General features: G+C 37.8%; 1 protein-coding gene across 1 annotated transcript in view; it reads left to right on the forward strand.

Annotated features, from left to right (window-relative positions):
• Positions 1 to 23,203, forward strand: part of SLC4A4 (solute carrier family 4 member 4) — a 349,538-nt gene that overhangs the window by 135,944 nt on the left and 190,391 nt on the right. The window contains exons 4-6 of the mRNA XM_081248819.1: positions 466 to 601; positions 9,297 to 9,457; positions 18,324 to 18,476. Of these exons, the coding sequence (XP_081104945.1) occupies positions 466 to 601; positions 9,297 to 9,457; positions 18,324 to 18,476 (450 nt within the window). The remainder of the gene's footprint in view (positions 1 to 465; positions 602 to 9,296; positions 9,458 to 18,323; positions 18,477 to 23,203) is intronic.

Here is a 23,203-nt window from a genome sequence, read left to right on the forward strand (position 1 = left end):
TTGGACAGAGGGAGGGTGGCTGGGAGGCGGGGGCCTGGGGGAAACCCAGCATTGGGGTGCTCTGTTGCCCCCTCCCACTGTTGTAGAAAAAGCGATTGGCTCAAGCTGGTTTCTGTCTTATACTTTTGGATGGGTCATCAGTGGGGAAGGAGGGAAGGTCATGTGGTTGGACCTGAGCTCATCATAGGGCTAAAGGTTCTTTGCCACTCGCCACACAGAACTGGAGCGCTGTCCTTCTGGAGAGTGGTGGAGAGCTGAGACACAGTTCAGAGCTAAAGGACTAGAGAAGGCCTTGGATTCCTGTTTATCTTTAGGTTGCGGACAAGGAAGGCTCAGCAAGGAAGATGTCCACTGAAAATGTGGAAGGGAAGCCCATCAGCTTTGGGGACGGAGGAAGAGCTCGGAGTTACACTTTCCTCAGGGTTGTCCAGCCAATGTTTAACCACAGTATTTTCACTTCTGCAGTCTCTCCCGCCGCAGAACGCATCCGATTCATCTTGGGCGAGGAGGATGACAGTCCAGCACCCCCTCAGCTCTTCACGGAACTGGATGAGCTGCTGGCCGTGGATGGTCAGGAGATGGAGTGGAAGGAGACAGCGAGGTGAGCCAGAGCTGACTGTGCAGGACTGACGTGGGGAAACAAGGGCAGGGCAGGATTCTTGTCTGTGAGCTCCTTTCTCGAGCCCAGACGATTGATGAGTGTGAGGTTGGCTAGGTTAAGGAGTAAAAGGATTCTTTTTCGACTCTTTGACATTGACATGGATGCAGGACACCCTTTATTTCACTGCTGAAGTCATTGATCTGCATTGTTATAATTTTAACCTTTATAAGGAATTAGAAGTAAATCTCCATTTGTATGCTATTTAATAGTAAAATATTTAAAAGAGAGAAACTCTAACACCTAAACATGATAGCCTAGCGATATGTGTTCACAGTCTCCACATGCCAAGGTATCTTGTGAAACCATGTCTGACTTATTACCCATTCCCTGTTAGGAGGGAGGTTACAAAGACAATGACTGTTGCACACAAATTTGCCATTATTCCAAGTGAAAACCTGTCATCTTTTAAACATCCAGTGGAAGTGAGTAGAAGGTTCACTTGAATTGGAAGTGTTAGAGACCTGAGTTCCATTTCAGACTTTTGTCACCTGCCGGCTGCATAACAGCTTCTCAGAACTTTGATTTCATCAGCAATAAATAGTGGATAATAACGTCTATTACATATAATATATATGTATGTGATATAAGATATATAATATGTAAATATAATGTTCTACTAGATATCAAATTATATCATGGATATTTATATACATACATACAGGTATATATATGGAAATGCTTTGTAAATTGTTAAGCACTGCACAAATATCTAAAGTTTCATTAATCTCACAATAAGAGCTTTTCTTTCTGTCCTTCTACATGTATATTTAGTTATATATGCCACACTAAATCTTCTATAACATAAAAATTGTGTACCATAAAGACGTTGATATAATGCAGTTATTGGTCTCTCATTGTCATCATTGTATGGGGATTCAATGTATTTGACTTTCACAGACAAAAATAATGTTAACATATGCCTTTTATAGTCTGTAATTTAATTCAGATCAGTTAAATTCAACAAATATGTTCTGAATGCATAGTACACATCAGGCACTGTTTTAGGTACTGGGAATACAGAAGTGGGCAATAACTCATTTCTGCTCCTCCATCTCTGAGACTGCCTTCTTTATTCTTTTGGGGCCACTTTCCATGATATAGTAATTATCTCTTATTCCCCTCTCAGCACCAATAACCTGGATATTAAAAGTCCTTCATAAAGTATACTTTTAGTTCATAAAACATTCTCCAAAAGAAGGCTCTCAAAGTGAAAACTTGTACCAGTATCTCCATTTCATTCTTTCTTTTCCTTCTTTCTAACAGAAAAAAACAGAGTGAGAATTATACTGGTGCAGCATGAGTTAAGTGTTGGGGAGATTTTGGTTTAGTCTTGGCTTTGCTGCTAACTAGCAGTTTAACTTTGGGCAAGTTATATAGTCATGTAGTCTTCCTGACCTTGTGTTTTCTGTACTATCAAATGAGAGTCATACTGGGTTGCATCCTCTCTAAAATCATGCATATTTTATAGCTCTAAAGTTCCATCCCTGTGCGTATAATTGTGTAGTCAGCTGCGACTAGAAGAGTTCCTTTGATTCTTACTTTCATCTTAAAATTCTGTGTGAGTACCTATATAGAGTAGAATTCAGGTGTAGCATTCTGTTTTCTCTTTCAGCCAAATGCAGACTACACTTTATTTTAGGTGACCCCTGGTCCCAGAAATGTGAAGAGATCACAGCTCACTGTATAGGTAGTTCAACATTGAATGAGGTGGACATAGTATTTTCATTTAAGATTCTTAAAGGTTAAGATGGTCATGAATACTTTACCATCTTTAAAAACTGACTATTTCCTTAGGAACTATGTGTCATTTTGGTGATGTCATTGGTCCCTGAGAGACTGTATGTACAGCTGGAGAGGAAGTACGGTGGGAGTACACCATGTATTGGGGGAAGTTGTCCGGGAAGAAACATACTCACAAATAGTCTACCTTCTGTAACTTCTCCTATATAGGATTTGCCACAATTACTATTAATTAGTTAATCATATATGTGCTAGTATTGTTTTCATTTTGTCTCCCTCATTAACACTAATTTGTCTAGAGGGAGAGACCACCATGTCTGTCTTTCATTACTATATTCCCAGTGCTTTGCAGCGCTTGGTACGTAATAGGTGCTCAGTAACATTTGCTGAGTGTGATTAGTTGAGAACTCATTGCCTTAGAATCTACTGTTCTGAATATAATACTTTCTTAGAAATATTACGTGATCAAAGCTGGAGTTCGGTGATAATCCATCTCTTTCTGACTGATGGACAGCTCAATGACAGACCCAAGTTACCCAGTACACCATTGATAAAGCCCAAGAGAGGACCTTTGTTTGATGTTCCCAACTAATTCATCAATATGCTGATGCCATCTGTGTTTAGTTCTCTAGCCCAGACTTCTTGCCTTGTTTGATTGAAAACAAATATTTGGTTGGGTAGTAGGCATCTCTAAATAACATATCAGAAACTGAGCTTCTCATCTACCCACTGCAGATCTCCTCCTACAGAGTTTCCCACCGCAATGAACAACTCCATTTTTTTAGTTGCTCAATCCAGAAAGATTGGAGTCTTCCTTGACTCCTGTCTTTCTCTACACCCCTTACTTGATCCACTGGCACATCCTATTTAGTTTACCCTCAACGTTATTCAGATATTCAGAATCTCACCATATCTCACATTCAGTGCTGCCACAACCCTGGTCCAAGCCTCCATCCTTCCTCATCTAGATTACTGCAGATGCTTCCTAATTAGTCCATCTCCCTGAATCTTCCCTTGCCTCCCTCATGTACTATACACTATGATCTCTGACCTCATCTCCTCATTTCTTACTTCTCTCCCCCTGGTTCGCTGTGCTCCAGCCTCACTGGCCTGGTCATACTCCTGTGTCAGAGCCTTTGTACTCGCTGTTCAAATGTGGTTTGCACTTGAAATGCTCTCCCTGCTGTACTTCACAGTCATCTCCCTGGATCATTTCCTCACCTCCTTCAGGTCTTTTTTCAAATATGACCTTCTTAATGACTGCCCTGTCTAAAATAGAAACTTTCCCCAAACCTTATCCCTCATCCTCCATTCTATTTGTCTTTGGCACTTATCAGCAGTTAGCATGTTAACATATCTTGTTATTGTCTCTTTCCAATAAAATTAAAGCTCCATGAGGGGGGGAATTTTTGGTTGTTTTGTTCGCCACTGTATTCCTAGTGTCTACAACTACCTGGCACACAGTCCACAATCGAGAAATACGTGCTTATAGAATGAAAGACTAGAGAAATAGAACCTTGATTCTTAGTTTACTGCTCTACCTAAATTCTGTTGGAAAGTTTGGAGGTGGTTGTGCCTCCAGAAATGATTCAAATTGTCAGTGATTTTTACTTCCTGCAATGTAACTCTGCTTCTGAATGTTTTTTGCAGTAACTTCTGACTGTCATTTATGATGTCCAGTTTCCATTCCTGATAGGGCTTTTTTCCCCCATGAAAAGCTCTCAAACCTACCAGACTAACAAAAGTTTAGTGCTTAGCAGGAACTCATTTTACATATGAAAATGCAGCATGAATATTCTTTTGGCTAACATAAAATGGAGAATTATTTGCTTTTTGTGAAAACTCCAATTAAATGGACTATTTTATTCCATAGAGAACTAGCCTGCCAGACTTCTCCAGCTCAGTGTAGTTTCTACTCTGAGCCTACACCCCATAGAACACAATAGTACCCTCTTTAGTACTCTCCCTTTTAATGTTCTATACTTTTTTCAGTTGACTAATGATTTGATTTTGACCAAGAATATCATACATTGAGTCTCAGCATTCCTGCAGTTTTAGTCTTACTTCAGGAAGTTCACGTTAGCTGTGTGTCTTAAAAAATAAGGAAAATGGTTTCAGTGGTAGGAAAAATATCCCCATTGAAGTCTCACAAAGCACAGTAGTCATGTAAAACTGTAAACAAGGGAAATCTTTATTTACATGAAGTTTGAAGCCAATTCTACCACCATCTTTTTTTACATCTTTTCCCTGCTGTTCCCTTTCCTGAAAGTCAGAACTTTGAATTTTCACTGACTCTCCCAAGGGTAGAATGATCAGACCTGAGAAATGTATATAATCAGTGGAATGCAGAGAATATTCTTTTTCAAAGGAGTATCCTCAGTGTTAGGTCATTAGAATACTGACATTCAGTGGTGTAGCAGTAGTTATAATGGAATATTTGGTATTAGGGAATGAGCCTGTGCTTCTCATTAGCAATTGCTAGGTGGCTAGGCGTTAACTAATGGATTCAGGAAGAAGACTGGTAGAAGAATAAGTCATGGTCCGGCTTTGGTGATGGCCCAAAGCCAGGAAGAAGGGCTATCACTACCACTCCAAACGCTGTATTCCTTTGAGTCAGTGATGTCTGCAAACATGGTTATTGGCTTTCAGTTTTCCCTCAGCGAATATTCAGATGGGCCATGTTGGAATTTATCACTGTTATAAGAATATATGTTAAAGATCACTTCCCCTCTTCCCTGCGATTCAAATTTTACGGCCAAACCTGGGTAAAAAGGAAAGACATCACAAGTTTCAATAAAGCCAACAAGCCAACAAAGGAAAAGGGTACTGATGTTTCAGTTCTAGTGGGACAGCACGAGTGACCCTGCCTCCCTCTGGAGAACATGACTTCGGGGCCTGGCCATCAAACACAGCCACATGCACTTACCCTGGGGCTTTGCATAGGGCCTTCTCTGTTCCCAATCTATCCTGACCCCTCTATCTCTCCTCTACTGGATGGCTCTGGAAAATTCCATTTTAGACCAAGTTTACTTTTTCTGTAAGAAAAAGTCTGAAGAATAAGGAGTTTAATCATCTATGTAATTATATGTGGTTACTACACTGTTTTGCAATAACTTTCACAGTTGATCTAGATATTTAAGAATTCTCCTTAAAAACATCATTTATCCCAGATGCACACTAGTGTTGGCTTCTTTTATGTGCGATGAGGCACTTATTAGTTAGCAAGAAATTTATTATTGCTTTAAAATAGCTTTACGTAGTTGGATTATATTCCAAGGCAAAGGTCATGTCTATTTTCCACTGTAAAACTGGCATGCTTTAAAGTTAGAGGTCTTTTCTTTTCTTAAGTATATTTAATCATATGATTGGAAAGTTGCAAAATTCAGTGTTTCCCAGTGGACTTTCTACTTCTTCAACAAATGAGTGAAATGCTGTTTGGTTGGCAGTCACTCAAAGTGGGTTAAACTGCAGTGTACTTTATCATTATTCTTCAAAGACCTTGGAATAAATAAACTTCACCTAATAAACTCTTCCTTCAAGGTTACAACAGTTTTGTAATTGCCAGCATTTAAAAAGCCAGCTTCTGAAATTAATTTTCTTATAACATGTCAAGGACTAAGACAAAAGGAAAAGTAGGAAACTTATTGCAAATACATGGTTATTCATAGTTATTATGAAGGATAGATAGTAGCTTTTAGTACATTTTACAGTAAAAATGTCTTTTTTTAAATGTAATTACATGGTTCTAAAGCACCTTTACAAATTCATTGACACTCCAATAGCCTGAACTTTGGTACCTTTGCCTTAGCCTTTTCCTTAATGGGTTCTGATTTGAACTGAGTCGTTTTCAGTTTTTTTTCAAATTTGTCCTTGATATGTGAGGAGGATAGACATAGCATGTGTAGTTTCTGGAATGAAACTACCTGCAAACAATCTGTTTAAATGGGCAAATCATTACTTTCTGAGTAAAAGTGTATATTGGAAGTACAGTCAGGTCCTTGAACAATTAGAGCAATGTATTTTAAAGTAATTTAATAGTCATTATCCCAGAGTTACCTTGTGCAATTAGCTATACTATGATATGACATCATCTCAACATATAATATTTACTGAACTCAAAGTGAAATAGATGCTTAAACTGAACTATGAGACAATACTTGTCTCTTAGGAATGTAGATTCTAAGGACCTGGCTAGTTTTGAGACTACATTCCCATTCCATTATGGTTAAAGCTTGACCTAATCTTGGCTGGTATAATCCAGGAGGGTGCGTAATACTATTTCCTAAATCCAAGCTAGTTGGGATTTATTATTTCTAAATGTACTTTTAAAACTTGTTCAAAGTCATATTTAAGACAAACTGTGGAGAGGAGATTGGTCACGGAAGAATGTAATGGTTTTGTTCCTTTTTTTCTTAAAGAACATTTCATTAAACTTATATTGTTTGGACAGTTGAAGATGATAGCAGAAAAGAGCTGCTGTCACATACCGTATGTTAGTGAGGCTTGGTTTTCTTTTACAAAATGGATTTGGCCGTACAGATTTATGGTGACTGATAGAAGGGCAACTGGTTATCATTTAGGAAAGTTAAGAGGGAAGTGAAGGCTGTAAACTCCCATTTACTGAGTAAACTCCCATTTACTGAGTTTCTAGCTGGCCCTTGTCATTCATCTTAGACTTAAATTCTGTGACTAAAGATTCTGTCCCTCAGCTAATAAGAATATTCTTAGGAATAAAAACAAGGTCACTGGGCTTCCCTGGTGGCGCAAGTGGTTGAGAGTCCGCCTGCCAATGCAGGGGACGCGGGTTCGTGCCCCGGTCCGGGAGGATCCCACGTGCCGCGGAGCGGCTGGGCCCGTGAGCCATGGCCGCTGAGCCTGCGCGTCTGGAGCCTGTGCTCCGCAACGGGAGAGGCCACAGCAGTGGGAGGCCCGCGTGCCGCAAAAAAAAAAAAAAAAAAAAAAAAAACAAGGTCACTATACTCTTTATCGATAACATAATTATATGTAACCCTGACTATGTTTCATAAACTATGGAATCTTCTAGAGTCTCATCTTGAGCAAAAAACTGTAACATCAGATGTAAATATGATTCATATACTAGCTCCCAGTCAATATGGTTAGAGGTTCTGTGAGTAAGCCTGAAAAGATAATATGCCTAAAGTTAGCCAATGTAATATACTCCATAAAATGATTACTCTCAAAATAACCCAATTACCTCTTATTGTTTTGGCAAATCCATAGAATTCTGTAAGAATGTAATATAAAGTTGTCATTTTTCTCTCACTTCCTTCTATTTCTGTGGTTCTAATACCAACCAAGGTGAAGAACTACTAATTAACACACACACACACACACACACACAAGAATATTAAAGGTCTTTCTCTCAGAATGTTTCACAACCACTTTTGTAGAATAAACAATGTCCAGTTCTGAAGTTTTAGAACTTCTTTGGTGTTGGCTTTTTAATGTGAGGAAAACATGTAAAAATCTCTACTCCCTACATTTTTGGGGATACGGGGAAAGGAGGAGGGTCTTAAAGTGGAGGGTGAAGCTGGGGCTAAGGTTGCCATTGAAGCGTGGAAGTTCCCTGGCCGGGAGAGGGAAGAGGGAGTTTTGAGATATGGCTCATATACTTATGAATCACATGAGTGTTGGGCTTGATTAAAATTCTGAATTTTCTTTGACACTGTGGCTGATCTGTTGATCTATTTTCACTCATGGTTCTACTAATGTGTTCTTTTCTTCCTCTGGGGGTGGTGAGTGGTCTATAAATAATACCTTATGTAGAGCTTCCTCTGATCTCTGCCCTTTGTTCTCATCTTTAATGAGCTGGGTGAGTGTTTGGCTTTTTCTAGGAAAACATTTTTCAATCATTAAACCTTTGCGTGAAGAATGTAGGAAAACAATTTTTAACCCCCTCTTTATCTTGTTCAGTATCTTTCAGAGGTTTGAAGTGATAGAAAGCAGCATTTTTCTTTGGGTCATGATGAATAGCAAAATGATGATGCTTTCCTGTTTTCCTTTACCAGTGTAGGAAGAGTCAGTATGTATAATATGTGGGATATAGACTGTCAAGTGTGTTTCGCTCTCATTTCCATTAAACTTTTTTCATTCCTATATATTGCTAAGTTATCAAAATGTCTACAAATCTTAGAAAGAAGAAACTGTAAGAGAGGGTTTTTTGTTCCATTACTAAGGTTAATGAGAGATCTGTTATTATCAGAGTAGATGCATTGTTCACTGAGCTTGTGTATTTTTAAACACATGTGGAGCCAAACATGAGGGGTAAAGCTATTAGCATCTCAATGAGAGGGGAACATGTGTCAGCTGAGAGAGATGTATTAAAGTAAGATACAGCAACACATGCTGGCACTCTTTAAGCATGAAAGGGGAATTTTATTTGTCTGACCACTTCAAACACCATGTTTTCAAATATTTAAGATCAGTATTGGTTCATACTAATATTTTACCTTATATAAACGTGCCTTGTGAAGTCACAACAGAATTCTCACAGTGGTGGTTTTTTTACACACTGTAGGCTCTACCCACATGGAGAATTTGAAATGCATATTTTTCCTACATTATTTGAAAAATTTGGTTCAATAGTCATTCTTAAGGATTTCATGGTTACATATAGACAGATATAAAACCAAGGAGGCGTTGGCTCCTTTTGGTTTGTTTTCTTTCTCTCTAACATCGGGGGAGGAGTGGTCTAGTGAGTCTGTTTGGTGTATTTATAAACGTAATGCAGTTAATGATAGAATAAGCTTTTAAAACTCCACAAAAGGAGACATTTTGGAAGTGCTGGTGGGGGTGGATCTGGGAGGTTGGTCTTGCTATTTCCAGAGGTGATGAGAACACTTTTAATGGTTCTTCACTAATTTCATGTTTCTAGGTGGATTAAGTTTGAAGAAAAAGTGGAACAGGGTGGGGAGAGATGGAGCAAGCCCCACGTGGCCACCTTGTCCCTTCATAGCTTATTTGAGCTGAGGACATGTATGGAGAAAGGATCCATCATGCTGGACAGGGAGGCTTCTTCTCTCCCGCAGTTGGTGGGTAAGTATGTTGTCTTAAGTTCCTATCATTTTTTTCTGCTCTACCTACCTCCCCATGAGTCTCTTTCAATGCAGATGACTTCTAGTGTAAGCGGAGCTGAATATTCTATAACATTTATTCTCTCTCTTTTTTATATTATAAAACTAGTAAGGGTTATTGCAAAAAATTTGGAAAATACAGACAAATATTGAGAAAAAAATTAAAAATCATCCATCATACTTCCATCTGGACATAGCCATTGTTAACATTTTGGTGTATTTCCATCCAGTTTGGGTTCTCAGTCCTCTCTCTTATGCTTTTCACTTTTATGTTATATGAAAAATTACCATGTTTATATGTACAGATTTGCATTCCTCCACTTATTAGCATAAGATTAATATTTTAAATAGAACCCTCCCCCTTCATCCTTGGTCATACTGGACTGGAAGTCTGGACACTAGATTTCTAGAACTCATTGACCTTAGACATTGTGCTGAGCTTCTCTGGGCCTCAGTTTTGTCCTCTGTAAAATACAGTTGGAATATTCTGTAAGAAGGAAACTGGTCTAGGTCTAGTCCCTCAGTTGGGCTGATTTTGTAGGTGGAAGTCAAGCTCCTTTAGCTGTAGGTAGAGCAAATTGGGTGGGGCAAGGAGCCAGCAGAACGTTATGGATTAATGACTGAGTCAGGTCATGTTGGTGCCGAGGATCATTTGTACAACCCCGGACAAGTCACTGAACCTCATGGTGCAGAGCAGCTTTGGCATCTTTGTAATTAGTGTTGTGTAGTGAATGTCAACTCACCATGTTGAACACCTTGAGCACACGTCGCTACATTCCAAAGAGAGGTTATTGTTTTCATTTTCTAGCAAGAGACTGGCCTAAGCTGCCTTATTATCTTTCAGGTTGGTGTGCTAAAGATCATGTTTTCCTTCAGGAGAGGTGCAGGGTCTCTGCTTATTATTCTTAGGAAAATTCCATAACTCGGTGACCACTGGACCTGTAGGGATGACTGCACTTTCTTAAGGGGCCTGCAGTGGGCCTACTTTGGGATTGTGAGGAGAGGATGTGGATCGTGGCCCTGATGACCAGTGTAATCTCAAAATTTCTTTGAATATCTGTAGGCAGAGGGCTTGTCTATGGCATCTGTGTCTTTCTGGACAATGGGAAGGCTATAGTATTTGTATTGGAAGAGAAGATCAGTTCTCAAATCAGGCATATATCTTGCTGACCTATACATATCTGTTTCTTCTTCAGAGAGCTTGTTAGTTAGATTTACAAAGCAGCTCCACACTTTCCTTGCATCTGAAGTGCTTAAGGTACAAGTGGAGAAGGGAGAAAGACTAATGTGAAGATGCTGGGTGGACAGAATGAATTCGTTTATGCATTTATTCAGCAGTGATACGTGGCCTTCTACAATGAGCCAGACACTATTCTAGGCCCTGAAATTAGGTTTGCAAATCTACCACTTTGTAAATGGGATAAGTTACAAATCCATGTCCGCATAGGTAGTGAGAAGATAATCTTGGAAATACTGCTTTATGTAGAATTTTTTGTATTTGACAAGGCAGGTGAGACTGAAAAAGGACATCTGATATATGAGGAGAGCTGTTGGATTATTGTATGCAGGGAAGATGAAGCCCCTCTACGAAGACAGAGAGAAGCAAAGGGAACGAATGGTTTTCCAGGCTATTTGTTTCACTGACTTTTCTTCATTTGTTAAAGCTGCAAGAGAGATTGTTATCCAAAAAAGTATCATGGTTAGCAAAAATCAGTCCAGTTTCTCAGTGAGATTTGCAATTTTCAGGTTTTAAGAACTAATCTAGAGCAAAGATGTCTGAAGTTAGAAGTCAGAAGTGCCTAAGTGCAAAGCAAAATGGGAATTGAACTTGTGACTGGGCAATGGATAGCAATCTGTGTGCTGTGGTTTAAGGGTCATTGGGAAGTTTCCTGTATTGAAAAAAAAAGTCCTACCGTAGACCATGGCTACTTCCTGAACTTCCACTGTTTGGAGATTCATTTCACTGAACCCAGGTTTTGTTTTCTATTAAAATATACATACTCTTTGGCAGAGGTCATATATTCATTCCATGAGATGCAGAGTGGTGTTGTAGAAATAATGGTGGATTTAAAGTGGGGGGGGCGATTAATTAAAGTCTACCCCTACTAGCACGTGTGACTGCAGACGAGACACATTGCTTAACTTATTTGCAGTCTCTGTTTCTCATCGGTAAAAAGTGGATGAAGGTGGACCTCTCAGGGTGTCGTTAGAATTGAATGAGGATCTCAGGTGTAATTGTACTTACTTTGATGACTATCCCAGTATGAATGAGTTTATCCAGATCTTTCTACATGTCACCTAGCAGGGGCTGAGTGTAGACTGAGTCAGGTCAAGAGATGCTCAGGGACTTCACGAGCAGAAGAAAACTTCTGAAAGGTGTAGTAGATGGAGCTAGAAAAAAACCTCACAGCTTCTTTGCTGTGCCTGGAGCTGGCTGGTCAAGAAGGGTGATGAACGTTAAAGTTGAAATATATACTTGGGCTTTTCTGTAAAACTGTCTTCAAGGTCTTCAGCACCAGAAAGAGCCATCTTAAGGCGTTTCTGGTCTTCAGTAACTAACTGACCCTTTCCATGTAGTAGAAGACAGAGTCCCACATTACACTGGAGCCTATAAAGAGAGAGGTTCTGGTATTTACTACATTTAAGAAAGGTTCATCAAGCATTTTACATTCTCAGTTTAATTTTCCGTTACTTTTTATTATCAGCTGTGGCTTTTTTTCTGTAACCTCCACACGTTTGCTTTAATAATGTCATTAAATTTTAAAATTGGACACCACTAGGTCACTTTGAGGTGTCATCACTCAGTACTATGTTTGCTCTACCATCCCTGAGGCAAGCAGGCAGAGAGCCAGTGCTGTCATTCTGGAGCTGATAACACAGAGAAACAATTCAGAGGCAAATAACACACATCACAAGCAAAACAAAGAAATTTTTTTAAAAATGGACTAGATTTGGAGGAGTGGGGAGAAGAGCATGTTTGAGAGAGTGTAAGTGGCTGAAAAGAAATACTTAAAAATCCTCTGAAAGAGTCAAATCCTTACAGCAGGTTAAAAAACATGAAAGAAAAAAAAACTGCTCTGATTTCAAGTGATAAAATGGCATGGTAACTTGAGTTACTGTCATTACTTGATTATTAAAAAATCTTTTTCTAGCAGAGGATGCAGTGGATTTGTTGTTTCCTGAATGGTGGTATTATTCAGACTTGAGAATTACATGCAGCTAAGTCTTAAGATGCATTTCCCCTTCACCCTACTTTTATTTCGACAAACAAGAAGAAAAAGAAATCATGATGAGTGTGATTATATCCAACAAACAATAGCACGATTTCTTTCCTTTTTGGCAGTCCACTTGCTGCTCCTTCTCAGTGGCCTCCGAGGGGCACCCTCCCTTTGCAGGTGCAAAGTCACTGCCACATGGGGGCCCGTGAGCAGTGGGCCACTGCCTAAGCGGGTGTCACTTCTCACCCTTGTGTAAAAATTCAGCCTCATTCTGATTCTCCTCAGGACCTCTCCTAGTTTTCTTCATGAAGATCCCCTTCTGAACCCTAATAGAAAATTTGTGTTATTTAAAGGATAAAACATCATTTTTATAGGTTATTTTAATAACTTTATTATTGCTGTCATCTTAAAATTTTACATTTTAAAGTATCATTCACATATGAAGCCAAGTACATGAGAATTTCTCTCCCCTCCTTAGTTAAAAAACAATTATAAGCCATTTCAGGTATTTTATTATGATGGGAAATGGATTAGGAAAATGTAGCTCTATTTTTGGAGCTCTCATTTTTATATTTAAAGGCATTCCTGGGCTGTGCATGTTGGCAGATACATTAGTCATGTTGTTTCTTGCTTTTAACACCTTTTATATTTTCAAAATGGTAATATATTTATTTTTTATCTCAAAACTAAAACATGTTCATTTCTAGTAATGCAGAAAAATATAACGCGCAAAAGTCAAAATACCACTAATCTCATCTTTCAGAGCTATCCTCCCAGCAGTTTTTCGGTACATCTCTGTTTACACACATGAAATTTATTTTACAAACTGGGATCATACTATAACCCTCTAATCTGCCCTTTCTAACTTAAAACATAATATGAATATTTCCATGTTATTAAATATAAGTATAAACGTCATTTTAATGGCTGCAAAATAGTTAATAATCTATAGTTGGGCATTTAAGTTACCTTCAAGTTTTTATCGTAAAGAAAAGAAATGAACATTTTTGTTATACTTTTGTGAAATTGCTTATTTCCTGATTATAGGTTTCTTATGGTGAAATATTCAAAGGGTTTGAACATTTTAAAGGGCTTTGTTTTGTATTGGCCAAGTGACCTTCAAGAAAGTTTGTCCCGTTTGTTACTGTCATCATCAGTATATGGCCTTGTCTATTGCATACAACATTCACGTCACTGGAGACTGGTCTTTTAAATGTTGCCACTTTGATAGGTTAACATAAAATTGGTGAAATTTGTATAAATTTGTTTAAATTGTCTGTTAGTCTTGAAGTTGAATATTTCTTGGGCCTTTTGTGTTTCTTTTAAGAATGGACTTATATACACTACCAAACATAAAATAGATAGCTAGTGGGAAGCAGCCGCATAGCACAGGGAGATCAGCTCAGTGCTCTGTGACCACCTAGAGGGGTGGGATAGGGAGGGTGGGAGGCAGACACAAGAGGGAGGAGATAATGGGGATATATGTTTATGTATAGCTGATTCACTTTGTTATAAAGCAGAAACTAACACGCCATTGTAAAGCAATTATACTTCAATAAAGATGTTTTTAAAAAAATGTTACCTTTGACCTTTTTTCGGGGGTTGCATGACCATCTTCTCTTCAAGTTTTTTTTTTTTTTTTTTTTTTTTTGGTCTAGAGTTTCCTTCTTAAAGAAAGAAAAATATCATGTAATACGGAAAAAGATCTAAACTGTGAATCAGAAAACCTGGTTTAATTGGTGGTGGGGGGGTTGCCTTTAATTAAGCTGTATCTGTGAGCATCTCTCCTCTCGTGCTCTTTTCTCATCTGTATAACAAGAGTTTGAACCTGATGCTTCCTGAGCTTCCTTTCAGCTCTGCGATCATCTTGAGCTGGCACTTTCTCTCCCAATTGGGTAACGTCTGTGGGATTTTGAACACTGAAGGCTTAATTTTAGTGTAGCTATGAAATGTTACTGCCTCCACTTTCCTTGAAGGGTTTTGTAGTTTATGCTTAAAGAGATCCCTGTGGGCCATTTTTATGGAAACCCAATGAAGGGCATAAGTCACACAGATGTTGTAACCTGTTCTAATTGGTGATTTCCAGACATTAGTAACAGAGGGCCGGCTGTGCATATATATGCATTGGTTTGAGATTACAGGGGAGGTCAAGAATAGAGGGAGGCCCTGCCCGGAAGGGTAGATAAGAAACACTTTAATCCACAACCCTGGAATTAGAGTAGGAGTTTGATAACACTTGCAGCAGATATGCCAGGACTATTTATTTTTATGGTTCTTCTGTAAAATGGATTTTCCACTTTGATTAAGACTTAAAGGGAAAATAGACGGGTTGTATTCAGTAGCACTTAATTATTTTACAGTGGAACAGAGGGTTAAGTATAATTACAGGATCCGTTCTGAGAGTTTTACTGAGTAAGGTTTGTGTAGTTAAAAATACTCAGAGCTAAAGGCCACTCTCAAACCAAAACATTCCTATGGGAGAAACTCTTCCTGCTTTGCCCAGGCTCTCTACCAAGTGGTCCAGTGTTATGTGTATAGCATCTGTGTAAGGCATGTGATGGAAAATCCTGGATTCAGCCTCTACTTGACTCCCAGGTAGTTGATTGTACACTGTGTGAATCGTCAGCTTCTGGCTGTGAGACCAGTTCCATGACTGTTTGTTAAAAAGATGGGCTAATGAGAGGTTCAGTCATGCCCAAGCAAAGCCCCTTGAACATCTGTAACTTCACTTTACAAAGAGATGGGAATGTTTGGGAGATGCTGTTATCCTATCAGTATCCATCAGTTTTCTTTCAGACTTTTGCAAAAGAAGAGCTTTTGTTCTCTTCTCCACTTTTGTATGTGGAGGAGTTTGCACAAGAGGAAAATATTGACCTGTGTTGATGCAGCCACGCACCTGAACAGGTGGGCTTCGGAGCTATTGTTCTAGTTCTCTGCCAGGGACAAAGCTCTATCTTCAGACAGTGAGGTGTTGTCCTGCCATGGCATCTTTTTCATTATTATTATTAGTTAGTTAGTTAGTTTTGGCTGCGTTGGGTCTTCATTGCTGCACCCTGGCTTTCTCTAGTTGCAGCACACGGGCTCAGTAGTTGTGGCACACGGGCTTAGTTGCTCCGTGGCATGTGGGATCTTCCTGGACCAGGGCTGGAACCCGTGTCCCCTGCATTGGCAGGTGGATTCTTAACCACTGTGCCACCAGGGAAGTCCCCTGCCATTGCGTCTTGCACAGATTCTGTGATATTTTGTCCTGTGCTCCATTCTGGACAGTGGATATGTCAACCTGTGATGTGACGTTAGAGGAGACTCTTATGCCATACTGCTGACATGCTGATTTGTGAGAAAGAGGACTTCTTGTTTTCTGTTAGAGTAAAACATATCCTTCAGCAGACCCACTCATGGAGCAATTCCTATGAAGCACAGTCATCCTTTCTACTTAGAACCATTCTGAAAAAAAGAGCTCATAGAAATTTTTTGGGAAAGATTTTTCTAAGACTACTTTATTTTATTATTTTTTATTGAAGTATAGTTGACATATACAATATTATATTGTTTTCAGGTGTATAACATAGTGAATTGGCATTATTATACATTATGAATTGATCACCATGATGTCTAGTAATTATGTCACCATACAAAGTTATTACAATATTATTGATGATATTCCCTATGCTGTGCATTACATCCCATGACTTATTTATTTTATAACTGGAAGTTTATGCCCCTTAATCCCCTTCATCCATTTCACCCACCCCCCTCACCTCCTCCCCTCTGGCAACCACTTGTTTGTTCTCTGTATCTTTGGGTCTGTTTCAGTTTTGTTTGTTTCTTCATTTTGTTTTGTAGATTCCACACATAAGTGAAATCATTTGGTATTTGTCTTTCTCTCTCTGACTTATTTCACTTAGTGTAATACCCCCTAGATCCATCCATGTTGTTACAAAAGGTAAGATTTTATTCTTTTTTATGGCTGAGTAATACTCCATTATACACACACACACACACACACACACATATGTATATATCACATCTTCTTTATCCATTCATCTATCAGTGGGAATTTAGGTTGCTTCCATATCTTGGCTATTGTAAATAATGCTGCAATGAATATAGGGGTGCATATTATCTTTTTGAATTAGTGTTTTTGTTTTCTTTGGCTAAACACCTAGAAATGGAATTGCTGGATTGTGTGGTGGTCCTATTTTTAATCTTTTGAGGAAACTCCACTATTTTCCACAGTGGCTGTACCAATTGACATTCCCCACAGTGTAGGAGGTTTCCCTTTTCTCCACATCCTCACCAACACTTGATATTTGTTGTCATTTTGATAACAGCCATTCTGACAGGTGTGAAGTGATATCTCATTGTGGTTTTGATTTGCATTTCCCCGATGATTAGTAATGTTGAACATCTTTTCGTGTGTCTGTTGGCCATTAGTATGTCTTCTTTAGAAAAATGTCTATTCAGATCCTCTGCCCACTTAAAAATTGGATTGTTTGTTTTTTTGATATTGAGATGTGTGAGTTCTTTATGTATTTTAGATGTTAACCCCTTATTGGATGTATCATTTTCAAATATCTTTTCCCATTCAATAGGTTGTCTTTTTGTTTTGTTGATAGTTTCCTTTGGTGTGCAAAACCTTTTTAGTTTGATGTAGTTCCATTTGTTTATTTTTGCTTTTGTTGCCTTTGCCTGAGGAGACAGGGCTAGAAAAATATTGCTAAGACATGTCAAAAGAATGTACTGCCTATGCTTTTGCCATGAGTTTTACGGTTTCAGGTCTTTCATTTACATCTTTAACCTATTTTGAGTTTATTTTTGTAAATAGTGTAAGAAAGTGACTTAGAGCTAATAGAAATTTTAGTGATTTTTTTTTAGTACGACTAATATATTAAAATTTCTAGAAAATTCTGATCAGGTTATACTTTAAAATGACTAATAGAATATATTGGAAAGGCTTTAGTTGGATCTAAACAAGAAGAATAAACCTCCCTGCTTAGAAAAGACTGAGGCATAATTTTATACTTTAATCTTTCTTTCACTGGATTCATTGGTGTTCAAATAACCTGATATGGTATTATTTTTCTTTACTTTGTCCTATTATAAAGAAAATATAACATTACAGAAGAATTTGGGAAAACAGATTTAAAAATCAGTAATGTCGTGATGTTAAATTTTGCATATTATCTTCCAGATTTTTTCATATCATTTATATTTCTGGCACAGTTACTATGACAAGAGAACATGAAATTTTATAATCTTACTTTTAAACAAAACAATTGGAAAATATAAATTATTTATTGTGTTACTAAGAGAAGAATGTGATTAATGTGAATTCACTACTAACTGGGATTGAAAAAAATTTACAAGACAGTTCTTCCACTCTAAACATGTAATTAATACCAGAATATTTATAACTCTGTCTTTAATGCCAATAGCACTGTACCCTGTATCTTTACCTTCACAGACAGAGGAAAGTTAGAAACTTGGAAGATAAATATATTGATATTAAATTTGAGGATGACATCCATAAAATTACAGTAAAACATGAACTTTGTGGTCTTGTGACTGAGTTTTGTTTTTTGCTTTTGTTTTGCTTTGTTTTTGTATCAGAGATGATTGTTGACCATCAGATTGAGACAGGCCTATTGAAACCTGACCTTAAGGATAAGGTGACCTATACTTTGCTCCGGAAGCACCGACATCAAACCAAGAAATCCAACCTTCGATCCCTGGCTGACATTGGGAAGACAGTCTCCAGTGCAAGTAGGATGTTTACCAACCCTGATAATGGTAATGCAGGGGCCGCCTGGCTGCTGCTCTCTCTTACCTGCCTCACTCACCTTTATTCCACCTCTTGTCACCTTTATTATTTTCTTTTAAATCCCTCTTCTTATTTCTTCTTTTCTCAAATTCATATGCCACAGCCATTTCATAATGACACTTTTTATCCAGTTGGGCAGGTTTGCAGTCCTGTTGGAAAGATGTCAGCAGTTACTGTAGGCTGCAGATGCCAAGATGCCTTGCTTGTTCCACACACATCTATTCTGATTGACTGAGAGGGTTTGGTAACAATGCTATGATAACACCATGATAAAACAACTGAATGTTTCCAATGAGTCAGCAAACTTGTAGATTATTGAGTACATCAAGGAATGTGCTTTTGACATGGTGGCTTGTCAGAATTAGGAGGATAGACTAAGATATGATACTCTGGCATTGCATATCATGAAGTGTTTGCTTGGTACATGAGTTGGTGTCCAGCCTGTAAATGATCATTCATAAAAGTAAGGTTCAGTATTACTTTTACTGCTTAAAAGACCAATCTACTCTTTTGTTATATGATACTGATAGTTAGATGTGAGAATAATTATTCAAGGTAGGATATTAATCCCATTATATAGCAGTAGGAAAGGCACTGTGTTTTATTTATACTCTCTTGTATTTACCAGGGTTTCTTGCAAAGTGTCTATCCTCTGTATCATTTTCTTTGTTTTGAATAAATTTCATGATTTGGTGCAGTCTAAGGGAGAAGTTAATATCCATGAGGTATGGAAAATGAAGTTGTGGGGAAAGAGTTGCTAAGCATTGGGCTGGTAAAATTAGGTCTCTCCCATCCCACCCCCAGTCATTTTAGTATTAAGAGAAATGAGTAGATAAGGGAGCTTCTAATTCATTGTTCTCAGCTGCACTTTCAGAATAACATAAAACATGTTGTCACGGAAAAGGTGGACTAAGTGAAGTGTATAAACTGAATTCTAACTCAGCCACTCCATTTCTGGAAATCAGATTTTCTGACTTAATATTAAAATTAATGGTTGGCTGGGAGAGAGCTTACTGTTAGCAAACTTGGCTATATTTTGGAACCATTCTATGTAGTTTTTTTTTTTTTTTTTTTTCTTTTTGCGGTATGCGGGCCTCTCACTGTTGTGGCCTCTCCCGTTGCGGAGCACAGGCTCCGGATGCGCAGGCCCAGCGGCCATGGCTCACGGGCCCAGCCGCTCCGCGGCATATGGGATCCTCCCAGACCGTGGCACGAACCCGTATCCCCTGCATCGGCAGGCGGACTCTCAACCGCTGCGCCACCAGGGAGGCCCCTATGTAGTTTTTTTAATGAGTGTCTAGTCCTTAAGCAGAACCAAATGAAAAGTTCAATTTTATTGAGTGACTTTTATATTGATTTAATTGCTGCTATAAGGGTTTTTTTTTTGAAGCACAACAGGTTATAAATAAATAATTAAAATTAAAATGTTCTTTATAAAAATCATTCAGAAAAGGAAGAATCTAATCTAGAACATTCCTGTGACAATTTGATGATTCTACCATTACCTGGAATATTGAGGCTGACTGGAAGTGTTTTGATTTTTGTGTATCTCTTGTTTTATTTATTTTTTAAATAGCATTTTGAAGAGTTTAATGGCTGGAAATGTTATGTGATAAACAGTTTGTTAAAACTGATGTCACAAATAATAATTTTAAAAACAACTCACATTTAAAAAATTATGGCATTTAAAGTACAAGTCTGTTTTTTAATATCTTTATTATTGTCTTTCTCACATAAAATGATATTTTATGATTTGGAGACTTACTTTTTTTATCACGAAGTTGGTGGTAGTATAAAGAAGCAAGAAAGTGCATTGTTTTCAAATGTTGCTGTATTTGCAATGAGAAGAGGAATGAATATTGTAGAGCAAGGGTGCCTTCTACCAGTGTGGTGTGAGGGTGAGCTTCATTTTCATGGAAGTATAGGTAGAGGAGAAATTAGGAACAGATGGGTCTTGGAGGCCAGAATCTTGTGCTTTAGGGGAAAGCATTTGGACATGGAATACAACTAATGAGTTGATATTGCTCGGTCATTCAATCTTTTATCCTATCAGTAGATCTTTGTACTTCAGAGGAAAGTTGAAATTGCATTTGTCACTCACCTTCTCACATGTGAAATGCCATAGATGCTGGGCAGAAAGCAAGTAGGAAGGGCAGGCAGTTCTTGGTCTTTCTGACTCTTCAGCTGATCAGCTTACACCCTACAGCATGGAATATGATTAGGCCTTTTAAAAAATGTTATTGGCATTTGTGTTTCCTAACTCCTTTTAAATATCCAGAGGCAAGATTTGGCTTTGAGAGATTCTATGGTAATGAGTTTCATGTGCCTCCAAGGTACATTATTATAAAGTATCAGATGGGAAATTTTTGGTTTTCTAGAGGCACTTTTTCTTAACTTGAAAGTTTAATACAGTTAGAAATGTTCTTAAAATAAAATTCTAAAATAAAAAATTATAGAACTTTTGCTACTACTTTAGTAAATCAGAATCATGTATCTATTGTAGTTGAAGCTAGATTCTAATATCCCCATGTAAAAACCTAGATAAACTGAAGTCACCTTGGTTTTCTATCACAGCCTTAGAAAATAGACTCAGGATGATGCCAGCCTTAGTTATGATAGCAACAATGCAATTAATAGCTGAAATCTATGGACATACTGTAGAATTGGAAATTTTTTCATTCCCCAGTAGTGTGCTACCTCTTACATACTCACAAGAGCCAATTGCTATCGGGAATTTTGAGGGCTGGTTGTAAAACACAGCTACTATTAAAAATTAAATTACATAAACATATACATTTAGATAATATTATTAAAAACAATGGTAATAAATACTCAAAATTCATTATCTCCTACTTATTTTACTGCATTTTACTATAGGCTATGGTCTTCAGGTTATTTACATCTATTGTGTCTGTGTAGTCAAAATGCTACAAAATAGCGAGAAGAACACTTCTTCCCATCTCTGTATTCAGGGACTTCATATTGGAAGCTTGGACTCAGTCACGATGGTAGTATTACACCATAGAAATCAGCAAATGCTACAAATCAGGACTTGATATATGGTTTTGTCAATTGTTTCTAGACTTAAAAAAGGGTTAGAGAAAATGCTAATAATGCAGATTAAATTTAAAAGTAGGTAGTGTCTATAGCCATTATCTTAGCTTGGGCTCCTATAGCATGTTACCATAGACTGGTATAAATGCTTAAACACAAGCATTTATTTCTCATAGTTCTAAAGGCTGGGAAGTCCAAGATCAAGATGCAGCAAATGTGGTTCTTGTTGAGGGTCCTCTTCTTGGTTTGTAGATGGTCACCTTCTCATTCCATCTCCACGTGGTAGAGAGAGCTCGATCATCTTTCTCCTGTTTCTTCTTAAAAGGTGCTAATTCCATTCATGAAGACTCTGCACCCGAAGCCCCACCTCCTAATACCATTACATTGGGAGTTATGATTTCAATATATGAATTTTGGGAGAATACAAACATTCAGTCCATAACAGCTGTTAAAATGTGAATAACACAAAGAATTGAGGAAATATTCTTTCAGTATTCAAAAGATATTATCCAATTTAGTGAAGGAGTCACCCACATCATTGATGATTGAGTGAAGTCAGTACACTCATACTTACATATATCTTCATTGTTTCACTTTTGTCTTACTCATTAACATATATGATAATGGATGTTCAACATGGATGTTGGACCTATGCTTGTTTGCCAGCTGAAACCATAAGTTGGCTACCGATAGAAGAGTTCGGTAAAAATCAACAAAAGCTTTCTGTGAGAATCAACTGGCTGTAGGCAATTTACAGTGGAGCATTGTGTATTTATTATTTGTACGTGTGCTGCACATCTTTATAGCAGTAAAATTTACTACACACACACACACACACACACACGCACACACATTTTTCCACCAGAGAGCTGGTTTTCAAACATTTACCAGCCCACGCACTACAACCCACCACTGTCTAGCCGTTGCCAAAGGTTAACTCTAGTTTTTCGGGTCTTGATGTGGCTTTGGATTCCAGATGATTTAATGATTTTGAAAAGAAATGAAAAAACATTTTTATTTTTATTAAATCAGGGAAGAATCAGGCTAGCTTCCAAGACGTTAATTATTGTGAAATTGCCACTTATCCAAGACATCTGTGAATTCTTGTGGGCATGTCTGCCAGGCACTAAATTTTAGGCAAGTGCTATATTTTCTCAATATATTAATTGAGGCATTTCTATGGAGTTAGTGTTGCATGAAGAAATTAATGACGTTTTCATTTCCTCTGGTGTTAGACTTTCGTTTACCTATTCTCTTTTTCTTTCTCACTGTTATTTTAGGTTGAACCGTATGAAATTGCCATTTTTGTGGGTAAAATAAAGTTGACATTCGGCAGTTTCATATGGTTCTACTTAATAATCTGGTCAGAGATACTTAGAGAATAGTTCTGTATTATTTTAGTTTACTGTGACAGAATAACATTGAAGCCTAGGAACATTCCTTGGTAGTATTTAAAAACCAAATAAGATGTATTTAGTTTATGTTTTATTAGAAAGTGAAAGTAAAGTTTATACCTAATCGGTATTCAGTCAATAAATTGACAAGGTTACCTGATAACTCTGTTTTAAAAAGTCATGTTTTATAGGATTATCTGATTTTTAAAAGTATCATTTAC

This window comes from Mesoplodon bidens (genome assembly GCF_964165515.1).
Source record: "Mesoplodon bidens genome assembly, chromosome: 1".
Classification (NCBI taxonomy): Eukaryota; Metazoa; Chordata; class Mammalia; order Artiodactyla; family Ziphiidae; genus Mesoplodon; species Mesoplodon bidens.